Consider the following 12,855-nt stretch of genomic DNA (forward strand, 5'->3'; position numbering starts at 1 on the left):
GCTCTCATTTGAAGGAGCTCACGGGTTCATTCAACTATTAAGCGCCTCCCAGTTCCTCTAAAGGACATTATAATGCAAGGAACCTCCTTTTTAACCACAAACCGAATTTGCTTTCATTTAGGCCATATATATTTTTTAAATAGTTTAAAGTCATAGAGATTTTTTTGGAAAAGCATTTCGCCCTGGAGCGGTGCGCGATGCTTTCCCACGCCGACCTGCTGGATGCTCGCCTCGGTGAGTTATCAACGCCAAACTCCGGTCTGCAACTCTACTGTAAGCTGGAGGACTCTTCTCATCTAAATCAAGCAGAGAAAATTGACAATTTGTCTCTTATTTTATCTTAATTCGATTTAAGCGAACTAATTCATTGGAAAAGTAATCATTATTATTATATTACGCAGTAATTTGATTTAGTCGTTTTCCAAGATATTGAGTGGAATCAAATGGAATTAGGATTTTTAAAAGATGACATTGTTGTGAGCTAGTTTTTCACCTTTATTTGCATTTTATGGCTGTAATGATAAATAGCAAATGGTAGTTTTTGCATAAGAACAATGCTTGTTGTGACTGTCTAGAAAAATGATTTTCTGCACTAATACTTCTCTCTTTTTCAGCAATGCTTGGTGTTGATTTTGAGCTCACTCAGCTTTGACCTGTTTTCTCTGTTTCAGGGATGAAGGATGCCGCGGCCGAGCTTCTGGGTCACAGGGAGGCATTGAAATGCAGGCTAGGCGGCGGCGGAACTGACCCGGGCCACCCCGGAGAACTCGCTCCGGTCTCCGATGCAGTGGAAGGGGCCACCCTTCTCCCCGGAGACGATATCAACAGTGCTGGATCCAATCCGTCGGGTGTAGCGGTGAACAGTAAGGAACAGGAGAAGCAGCAGCAGCAGCAACAGAACCCCGCTCAGTCCGGCGCCCAGCAGAGTCAGAAACAGAAACGGCACCGGACTCGCTTTACTCCGGCTCAGCTTAACGAGCTGGAACGCAGCTTCGCCAAAACCCACTATCCGGACATCTTCATGCGCGAGGAGCTCGCGCTCCGGATCGGCCTGACGGAGTCACGCGTGCAGGTGAGTCCGGTGAAGTCTGATCAGCACGTTTCGGATTGTTTCATTAATATTATTTTTGCTGTATCGTCATTAACATTGTATTTATTCTGTATAAATATATATATATATAATATATATATATATATATATATATATATATATATATATATATATATATATATAATATACAATTGTACGGTGCTGTAGGCTGCAATTATTATGTTTGAAATTAAAAAGGTAAATCGATACATCTAAAGCACTATATAAAGCTCTAAACTAAAGCACTATGCAATTATTTTTATTACTCAGATTATATTTTCTATAAAATGAATTCCCAAAGAATATTTAGTTAGAGAATTTAACTAGATATTAAAGTTTAAAACTTTTTTTTCAAATAATGTTTAGTATTAAATATACGAAGTCTAACGAAATGAAATCGCCTTATATTTTAATTTCAAGAATTTATTTAATTACTTTTATTATAAAGAGAATGTGCATTTCTATTTGTTTACATGAGTTTGTCGATAGAACATAAAAATCATTGCATAAAAATACTATAATTGTTTATGAAAACGCTCTTAAATGTGGTGAAAACATCTCCGAACGAGTCAATAAAACAATGAAAATAAATGAATTATAAATAACGTCTACAAAACTTTTAAATTCATATAAATATTCTTGGTGTTTTAAATGAGACAGCATGTCCTGTTTATTATTTTTATTATCAGTAGCATATGTTTCTCATTCTGTTACACAGTTTAAAATAACTCAACAGTAGGCTATATTTATTCCAGTCTCACGAATCTCTTGCTTTATTATTGTAAAATCGTGTTTATCGCCTCCGTGAAGCTTTAAGCACTACCATCATAAAGGTTTTATTTATTTTGTTTTAGTATTATAATTAGGATGATTATTATTGCTGTTACAGATTACTAGGCCTATTTGTATTTGACGCAGGTTACGTTTCTTTAGCAAATTTCTTGGCTCTTGAAAGTGCGCCCATTTAAAACGCGGCGAGCTTTTCATGATTATTTTATTGTTCAGGTCATCTTCCTTTTACAATACCATTATTGTTATCTCAGCCATTGGAGCAGACCGAAATCTTAATCACCTTCATAAGATTATGACTCTTGCTGCTGCTGTGATTGGTGGTCAGGCGCAAATGCAGCGGTAAATGAACCCGCGAGACAAATGAAGGACGCTACGAGCGCGCGCGGCATTCCAGCGCTATCTCTGTGATCTATAGTGGCTCATTATAAATGTATAGCTTTTCGAGTTGATAGTGCAATAAAACCAAGACCATTATTATTAACCAATTTCAGAATTATTTATAACTTAACAGGCTTATTAAGCTCAAAGCGTAAGACGATTCTGCGTATATAACCATCATAATGAGCAGGCCTGAGACTCTGTCCTAACTATTTTATTTACATAAAAAATAAATTAGTGACATGCTGACCGCGCGGTGATCTTCTGAAACAGCACACTAGGTTTGTTGCATGAATGTTTCGCGCTCTCGTGAAATAGGTCTATCAGCGTGCACGACTTAATGGCGAGCGCGCGGATGGTGCTCTGTCTTTTTTAATGGTATGAGAAATTGCATTTTCTTTTATCCTCTCAAGTGTAATGCATTTGAGGCCGGATTTCACGGCTGGCTGCGTGGAGTGGGATTCGGGGATCTAATATGAACCCCTCCACAGTTTTTCTCCCTTTTTCTTTAGGTCAAAATCCGCTCGTTAATCATTGTGAGCGCGCCTGATATCTCTATAAACCTGAAGGACCTCGAGAAATAAACACCGTGTGAGCCTTTTACGGCCCAGGATGGGACTTTTTATGCCCTGGTGTTGTAAAATCGAGCACATAATAATGGGGAGTCTAAATATTATGATTCCTTATCATTTAAAGCAGCATTAATAGCGCCATTTTGTGATGTCAAGACGTTTATCAAGGAAAGAAGCAAAAGAAAAACAAACAAAAATATTAAAATAAAAACAATGTTAGTTATACAGTCAAAAGTGGTAACATGCTATCGCTATTTCTACCTAATTTAATCCATAAAAAATCGTGTAACAATTTTCACTGAGAAATTGCTAGTAAATTTCACAATTAATTACAAAGAAACGTCAAGTAACATTGAATTAAACACGCTATTTTAAAATAGAAAAAGTAAAATAGTATTTTCTTGTAAAACTTCAGTGTACATTATTTAGCTTGATTCAGTGATGTTAAATAATATTTTTGAACTTGAATGAAAATAGTTAATTGAGATGTTACCAATTGTAAGTCACTATTTTTTTCAGTGAATGTTTTTTTTAATTTGATGTCACTAATAGCATGAAAACAAACAAACAAATGAAACAACAGAATAATATTTTTCTGCTGTGCTGTGTATTTTTGTGTAACTTAAATTCTTGTGCATCTATATTTTTTTGCGCAACATACTTTTGTGCATCTATACTTTTTTGTGCAATATAGATTTTTGTATATCTATATTTCTTCAGCATCCTTAAAACAATTCGTTATTGAACAAAGAAACCAAAACATTAATTCAAGAATCTGTAAAATGACATCAAGAAATATAGGTTCTTGTTTAAAAAAAAAAAAAAAAAAAACTCCCACCACACAAACACCTTGTTTATTTTATTAGTCTAGTGTTTATTTAATAATGCGTATTTATTGATTGACTGCTTATTTTATTTTAGTGAACATAAAATGTTATAACAAAAACAACACATCATCATAGTCACACAAAATTTATCAGTGAGCAATACTGGACGCCATGTTACATTGCTGTTTTTATTAAACTTATTAAATGCACACTTTTACATCTATTCTAATGCAATGTGAGCATTTCTGACAGCTCTTTTTGTTCCCTCTGCTTGCAGGTTTGGTTTCAGAACCGACGCGCCAAATGGAAGAAGCGCAAGAAGACCACCAACGTGTTTCGCGCTCCGGGCACTTTGCTGCCCACTCACCACGGCCTACCGCAGTTCCCCTCTGCCGCGGCCATGGGCGACGGCCTGTGCTCTTTTCACGCTAATGACGGCCGCTGGGCGGCGGCCGGGATGCCGGGAGTCTCACAGCTGCAGTTACCGCCCGCCCTAGGCCGACAACAAGCCATGGCACAGTCTCTATCCCAGTGCAGCCTGGGCGCCGGACCGCCACCCAACTCCATGAGCCTGTCCAACATGTCCTCCAACGGTTCTGGCCTCCAGTCCCACCTCTACCAACCCACCTTCCCCGGCATGGTGCCCGCGTCGCTCTCTGGTCCCACCAACGTGACAGGCTCGCCTCAGCTGTGTAGCTCCCCGGACACTGACATCTGGAGAGGGACGAGCATCGCGTCCCTGCGCCGTAAAGCGCTCGAGCACACAGTGTCCATGAGTTTCACCTAATACTTTGACGTGGTTCACCTCCTGTTTCTCGTCCACCCGTCATTACTGGCCCAGTGACGCACACGGAAGTCAAAGGATACGACTGTCCTCCAGTAAACATGAACTGTGCGCACCTGATGGAAATAAAACCTAAAGCATCATAGGCTGAAAAAACGAAATGTATTTATTACGTCCTATTTATTTAATAATTTATTTTTTATTTATTAGCACTTTCTTTTTTGCTTAATCAAAATATCAGCAACCTGGACAGTAAACAGTCTGTACATTTGAAATGTATTCGTTTGCATTTGAGAAACAAGACGAGAGACGGTGCCCTAGTTTTTATTATTATGATCATCATTGTTATTATGGAAGAAATCGTTCAAATTTTAGGACTGTTTTATGAATCGGTGGAAAGAAAGGAAAATAACTCAACAAGAATTAAGATTCTTGACTGCATGTGCCGACCAAGGTAAACAACACCACAACAACAACGGAGAAATGTTATTTAAACGAGAAGTATGAATTTGTTATATGCTGTTATATAGGATGTTTTGTGTAGATAAAGCATTCGGTCAGTTTGTGATATGTTCTAAGTTCATGTATGTGCTTATACCAATATAAATTTCTTAAATGTTTGATCTTCTTAACGGTTCTTTTGTTTTCTGAACATGTTTATAACGATTGAATGTAAATTAACGAATAAAATCATTTTCAATATGTCATTATTGACACGTCGCATCTTCTGTTATTCTTGGGGAAAAATAGATCTTGACTGGTAATAATTTTTTATATATATACAGCACAATGTTTAACAAACCTAATATCCATTTATAAAACCTTTAGGCCTATTTAAACATTTTCACATGTAGGCCTATTTATAATATTTTTAATGTAGGCCTACACGAACTACTGATCTGCATTACATAATGTCTGCTAATGGCTTATTATTGAAAATTATTTAGTGTTATCAAATCGAGTCATTATCTCTCCCAACACTACATTTTTCTCGTTTGGAGATGTTGCAGGAGTTGACATTTACTCGCTCTCTGATTGGATCTCGGGCTCTTGGTATTATGACCTCATAGATGAGAAACCAGGGCTCAGCCAAATACAATCAAGAGCGCGCCATCATACTGTCTGTCTTCCAGACCACTGCGATAATAATACAATCATGTATATATGGCGCAACGACTGCTGGATGAAATCAGAATTCAGACATCCATAACGCAAAAATACAAATAAAATTAAGAGATTTTATTATTATTATTATTGAGCCACTTTTTTGTTTTTATTGAGCTACGTATATGATCACTTAAATATACATCTTAATAATAATAATTCCAAATAACAGGTCATACCTGATGATGAGGATGATAACTATTATTATTTCAAATAACTTATCTGCATGAATTTAATTAATTAAAAAATAAAACAAAAAAAATCTTAATTAATTTAATAAATAAAATAATAACTCAAAACAGTGGCGCCCCCAGAAAATGTTAATAGGGGTGGCCAGATGAGGCCACAGTAAATCTTGGGGTGGCACATCAAAAAATAAATAAAGGGTTTGCAATATTGACAAAAAAAATTATATCTCTGTGATTTCTGGGATTTTATCGATAACAAAATTAGACAATATTTTGCTGTGTGTGTTATTGTGCTGATATCTTATTTCTAAGTGTGCTGACAGCTGAGGCTTTTTTTTTTTTAACCTTTACGCCATTTTTTTCTAAAAGTGTGCACCATCTTTTAAGTCAGACACTTGCATTTGGGCTGTTACCAAGCAAATGCAATCAGTATCAACAAAATTGATCTTTGCAATGCAGAGAAAACAGAAACTGCATCTGAAGTGCCATTTAGATGTTTTTACACACTGTTTAATGGAGCTCTGAGGGACATGGAATACTTTAACCTGGAGTTACCAAATTAATAAATAATGTTTTGATATTTTAAACATAAAACATTGAAAACTGATGTTTGAAATTGTTTAAAAAATGAAACGGTACCTTAAATGTGAAATTAAAACAGCCAGTAGGTGGCAGCGAGTCACTGCTAATAAGTGAGTCATTGCAATTGAACCGAATCATTTAAACGGTTGATTCATTCAGGGACGAAACACTACCATGTTGCTCAGAGACGCAAAACAGTGGCTGTGTTTGGAATGATTTTTGTTTTTAGAAATAGAGCGCAAAAAGTGAATATGTTGTCTAAAACGTAAAACTCTTGATATTAACTTCTTGTTTATTGAACTGTTGTATGAAATCAATGTCACATTTGCAATTATGCAGACTTCTGGAGAAAAACGTCACTCTTCGTGTGATAGTAACTATAATTAAATGATATATAAATTATATAGATCTAAAATTAATAGATTAAAAATAGATTTAAATTAATAGTAGCCACTGCAAATCATCCTAGGGGTGGCAACATCAGTTACAACATTTTATACAGGTTTACCTATATCTGCATGCATTTAATTAATTAAATCATAACGCAAGAACGCTGTTGAGAAGATGTCTGATCTTCAGTTATACCTTGTGGCCCTAATTAGCCTATATGATGACATGCATATGCATATTATGGGTTATTATCAACATTGCCTGAGTTCTGCAAGCATCCAGTTATGGTTTGAAAATCAAGAATCATATTTATAAAACGGATATGGTTCTACTGCTTGTTTGAGCGTGTAATAGTGAGGAGGCAGGTTGTATTTGTGAGCGCGCGTGTCTAAAAGAGAGATCAGGTTATATGAACGGATGTGCTCCTTGCAAACAGATGCGAGATGATATTACATAAATATCATAATTTGTCTCAGTACCTGCCGGGTTAATTAGTTTGTGGAAATGCGAAGGCCGTTCCTCGTTAGCTAATTTGTCACACGCTGACGAGAGAGGCGAACGTTGACCCTCCACAATGCATTGCGCGAGAGAGCCGCGCGGAGGCCGCCTGCTTACCTCCAATCCATCTCCCGCAAATAAATGAAATCAGTCAATAAAGCATCGGAGGGTGAATATAGCTCTCTCTGTCTGGGTTATGAATGAGAACTCATTAATTTTCCAGGCCTAAAATGTGCGCGCGCTCGTGTGAACGTATGTGTGTGTGTGTGTGTGTGTGTGTGTGTGTGTGAGAGAGAGAGAGAGACTACAGGCATGCAGAGAGCGAGAGACAGAGAGAGAGAGAGAGAGAGAATATAAAGCTGAGTATATAGGGTAACATGCTAGAATTAAAACATTAAGACATAATAAAAAAAAAAAAACATGCAGCAAATATTCTCCATAACAGATTACATGCATGTGGAAGACATGTAGGATAAATCTTCTTTTAGAAGGTTGCAGAAGTCTATCCAATAAAAATCACCTAAAATTTGCAGTGCTGTGTGGTTTCCTTAAAAACAATATATTAAATTCAGCAAATCACATATCCAAAGAGGAAAACAATAGCCTACAAAATGGGTCTGCTCTGGAATAGCCAATACTTTAGCCCTTTCTGAATTATTCAGTAAGTAGACTATGCATATATGCAACCTGCAAACTTGCAAGCATACTGGGTAATGTATCCCATAATGCAATAAGCTCAACTTGAATTTCCATTTCCAGTGTGATGAATGAAATGAACTTAATATCAACATCAAATTAAAAAAAAATAATTCTTGACTCATTTGTGCTGACTAGCAAATGTTAATATTTCTTCTAAAAAATAATCTTTAATAATTATAATATAACATCTCACCACCATCCGAATAAATAAATAATACTAATGACATCATAGGACTTCTTTTTGCTTTATGAAAAAAATAATAATAATGGGAGGGGGGTGTGGGTATTTTTTGTATGTTACTTTTTAAAACAAACACACATACACAAACTGACACATTTCTTTTTTTTTCTTTTTTGCTGTCATGGCAATGAGAAGCAACAAAACAACAACAACAACAAAACACAACAACAGTTGTTTTATCACAGTTGTTTGGACAGTAACAAACTGCATCCAAAATCACATTCTGTCTTCTAGGTACTACATTTAGTTTGAAAGTTGCAACCATTACAAAAAGAATGTATGTTCTTTATAATATCAATATGACTATAAATCGGACATACTACTTCTGCCAAGTTATGTGACTCCGTAAAATGTCAATGTGCACTCCAGAATTTTAGCCGAAGTAATAGGTACTACATCCAGGTACTACTGTTTTTTTTTTTAAATGTCATCACTGCATCTGAAATCAAATACTTCCCTACTACACAGTATGCAAAAAACTGTATGCCAAAAGAGTAGTATGTCTGAATTCACAGTATTCGAAAAACAAAGTACCCCGATAACCTACTACTTCCACTCGAATTTGGAAGTGCACATCCGACAGACTTTATTATCCCATGGGGCCACGGGAGAGTATTTATGAATGGTGACACTGGTTGATCACGTGATAGTAACAACATGGCGGATGCAGTATGTCTGAATTTCATACTACCCATATTCAGATTATATAGAACATACATTTTAATGGTCACAAAGTAAGTTCAAATTCAAATGTAGTACTTACTCAGACAGTATGCGATTTTGGATGCCCCTATGAATTTGGGGATAATACATCTTACATAGGGACAGACTAAAAAAGGAATCATATTCTTGATAATATAAGCAGGAGCCATGTTTAATTCCTTTTCTAATACATAAAATTATGACATTTATTATCAGTAGGTATAAAAACACATTTAGTTAAGTGTTTTGTCTCCCGCATGATGGCGTGTTGTAGGTGGTTGCTATTGTATTCATGGCTGCTAGAGAATTGCTTGTTGGTTTCTAGGAAGTTAAGCTCATGCTATTTTCAAAAATGCACGTGCACCAGTGATTCAGTGTCTAGATTTGCATCTGCATTTGCTTGGTAGGCGAAAAACATACACACAAATCCCCTGAAATGCTGCTGTAGTATGTGTGTGTATAAAGAAGAATTTAGTGTGTGAGTAATACAGGAGGACAGGGTTGTGTGTTGCTCATAAACGAGTTTGTCTTCTCTACTCCGTCTCTGTATGGGAAAGCCTTATTGAACATCACACGCATTCCCCCGACAGTTTATAGCTGAAATCAGCACCTTTTAGAATAACCATCTATTCTGCTCTCGCCGGATGGACAGAAGCAGAGAGAGGAGAGGAGAAATGAGAGAGAGAGAACAGGACGATCTTCCTTGTGTCCAGTTCTCTCTCTGAACTGAGAACAGATTTCGCTGAGTCTGAAAATAGAGGGTATTTCACTGTTCATGTCTGACATGATGTTCATGTCCACTATAATGACCAGATGCTGTGTGTTTTATATATTGAAGCACTTTGTTGAAATTGCCCTTCTTTTTATTATTATTTTTCATTTCCTTAAGTTTCTGCGAGTATGTGCCGATTCAAATGCATTCAGACTTTGTTTTGTATATAAAAGCATTCTTTTTAATAATAAAATTTGAAAATGTCATGACTTTGTGAAAATGTTCACCCTTCAAAACTGACAGGTATGATGTCATTGTAATATTTGCATACTGAATAAAGGCCTGTTCAAACCAAGAACTTTAACTATAAAGGTAACTATCTATAGACAGAGACACAAGTGTGCAGCCACTGTTGTCTTGAATTAGCTGGTAAAGTAGATTTACTTATTGTAGAGTTAACAAAAGTTATCATGAGCATTGTAATGATTGAAGTGGATATAATACCAAATGTCAGTAGACCTGCTTCATTAATGAATCCCAAAGATCTTACCTTCATTGTGTAGAAAACACAAACCGGAAGACAGTAAACAATGTACGTGCTGAAAAAGGGGCGGGGCTCTTCAGAACTTCCTGTTCTGAACTCACTGTGGTCTGCTGCTTTAAATACTGGCGCTGATTCTGATTGGCTGACAATGTTTTATTCGTTCATCAGCTGGGAAAAAAAATCATTCTCAGAATGAATATAGCGATAATTACGATGAGGACATCTATAAGGCACGTTTACAACAACAACAAAAAAACGATAACTATATTAGTGTCCACACCAAGGCTGTTAATTAAGTGCTGTAATTTTATTGTTTGCTGCTTAAAGGGATACTGCATCCCAAAATGAAAATTTTGGCATTATTCACTTACCCCCATGTCGTTCCAAATCCGTTCCAAGCTTCGTTCGTCTTCGGAACACAATTTAAGATATTTTGTATGAAAACCAGTAGGCCTGTGACTGTCCCATAGACTGCCAAATAAATAACAGTGTCAAGGTCCAGGAAAGTATGTAAAGCATCGTCAGAATACTCCATCTGCCATCAGTGATTCAACCGTAATGTTATGAAGTGACGAGAATACTTTTTGTACACGAAGAAAACCAAAATAACGACTTTATTCAACAATTCGTCTCTTCAGTGTCTCTCCAAATCAGCATAGCACCATTTTGACAAATCTGACTAGTACGCAGATGGCGTACGCTCTTCTGACCTTGACACTGTTTTTTATTTGGCAGTCTATGGGACAGTCACAAGCCTCCCGGTTTTCATCCAAAATATCTTAAATTGTGTTCCGAAGACGAACGAAGCTTTTACGGGTTTGGAACGACATGGGGGTAAGTGACTAATGACAAAATTTTCATTTTGGGATGGAGTATCCCTTTAATATTGTTAAATTCTGTGGATTCTGATTGGCTGTCAATGTTTTTGTTGTTCATCAGGTGAAAAGAAAAGTTCAGAAGTGATTTATAGGATATTGTTGCTATGTGTCTGTATCGTTAGAGCTGTGACGTGGACGTCTCTATTATAATTAGAAAATAATTAAAACTGTATAGCTAGCTTTTTTGTTATAGTTATCGTGTTTTGCTGATCTCCTTTATTATTCTTAATACATACTGAATTATGATTGGTCTCCACGTTTTTACATTTATTTTATAATTTATATAGCATATTGCTGAGTTTTATAATAAATAATAATAATAATAATTACTATAAATAAGCAATAAATATTGAATATAAATATTTACTTTTTCTTAAAATTAATTTTTTTTTTGCTGCCCTGGCAACATTTGCATTTTCTTCAGGAAGTGTGAATAAACTTTTAATTGTCAACATTTATCTCCATCCTTGCTTTAATTTCTCTTGCATTTGGACTGTTCTGTTGTTTCTTTGCACCTTGTTCGGATAGTTCCATCTCCCTCCGTCTCCTGCTCCCCTCCCCTCTCTCTCTCTGCCCTTGAGTTTTTCTATTACCTTGTGGAAAGCACCTCGCCTGGCATGACAAGCGCAGCGGATTGACACTAAATCAGAAATCAACGCTAGAGCTCAGCATGAAGGTCACACTCGCTCACACACGCGTCTCTATCTGAGAAGAACACACGCGATTCGCTCATCTCTGTGTATGTGTGTGTGTGTGTGTGTGGGGTCACAAGGGCCCAGTGGGATTTCGAGAGGGGCCACATCTCTGTAAGGTGAGGTGATGGTAATCCTCAAATAATTCCTGAGCATTCACACACAGAGTCCATCACTCTCACTCTTTTGAAGACCTGAGGGAGAATGTAGCCAGAGAAAAGGCTTAAAAGTATTGCGTTAATGTGTTTACTTGATTATTCAGTAGATGCCATGCCATACGGTTACCTTTATCCGTGTGAATAACACATTTGGGAGGAGATCACAGACACTAGTGACTGAATAAACTGGACTGATTCCCTGAAGCTGGGGATAACCTCGTTAGTGTCGCAGACATGTTTTTGAGTTGGTGTGTACTGACATCTAGCGGTGGCATGATCACCACAAAAACAATTAAAAAAAATGATACTTTGAAACAATAATTTTCTTACATAAAAAATACACATGGTATCACAGATTGTTTTGTTTTTATATACATCAACAATAACAATATATAAATAAAAATAAAATATATTAATAATATGAAACATATTACAAGATTTTACAGAAAAAAATACACATATCACAGATTATGTTTTGTTTTTATATATAATGAACCACGATACCAACAATACAGTTAAAAATATGATAATATACAAAGAATTTGACAGAAGAATTTGCTTACAGGAAAAAATAAATCCGTATATTAAGTTTTGTTTTATATGCTGCATATTTTGTTTAAATTTGGGACTGGTAGGCTACATATGCAAACCAACCTCCAATAAAAGATAAACTGTAGAACTTTGGTGTTTTTCGCTTCGAAAACACCGCGGGTCACGTGTGTTCCCTGGAAGCTTCCGTAGCTAGTCACGTGAGTCCGCAGATTGTTTGTAGTGAGCCGCTGATATGAGGCTGTCATAGAGCAGAGACAAATTTGGCCGAAAATACTGTCAAAGAGATGAATTTATATGAAGGTTTCCGATTATCGCCGGTCATTTGACCCGCTTATCTGCTCTAACTGAAGTGTTTTGGATCTAAAGCAGAACCGGCGCGGAACTGATACATTGTATCAGACGTGACGCGTGA

At 36.5% G+C, this 12,855-nt stretch overlaps 1 protein-coding gene across 2 annotated transcripts; it reads left to right on the forward strand.

Moving 5' to 3' along the window:
• LOC109045338 (homeobox protein orthopedia B-like) lies at positions 1 to 5,148 on the forward strand. Of its 2 annotated transcripts, none has more exons than XM_019063198.2 (3): positions 1 to 273; positions 672 to 1,072; positions 3,937 to 5,148. In XM_019063198.2, the coding sequence occupies exons 1-3, from the start codon at positions 198 to 200 to the stop codon at positions 4,444 to 4,446; spliced, it is 987 nt and encodes a 328-aa protein (XP_018918743.2). In that variant the 5' UTR covers positions 1 to 197; the 3' UTR covers positions 4,447 to 5,148. The 2 variants fall into 2 exon arrangements, with proteins under 2 accessions (XP_018918743.2, XP_042634588.1); XM_042778654.1 differs by having other exon boundaries at positions 22 to 234.
• Positions 5,149 to 12,855: the final 7,707 nt, after the last annotated feature.

The sequence above is a fragment of the Cyprinus carpio genome, chromosome A21 (genome assembly GCF_018340385.1).
Source record: "Cyprinus carpio isolate SPL01 chromosome A21, ASM1834038v1, whole genome shotgun sequence".
Lineage (NCBI taxonomy): Eukaryota > Metazoa > Chordata > Actinopteri > Cypriniformes > Cyprinidae > Cyprinus > Cyprinus carpio.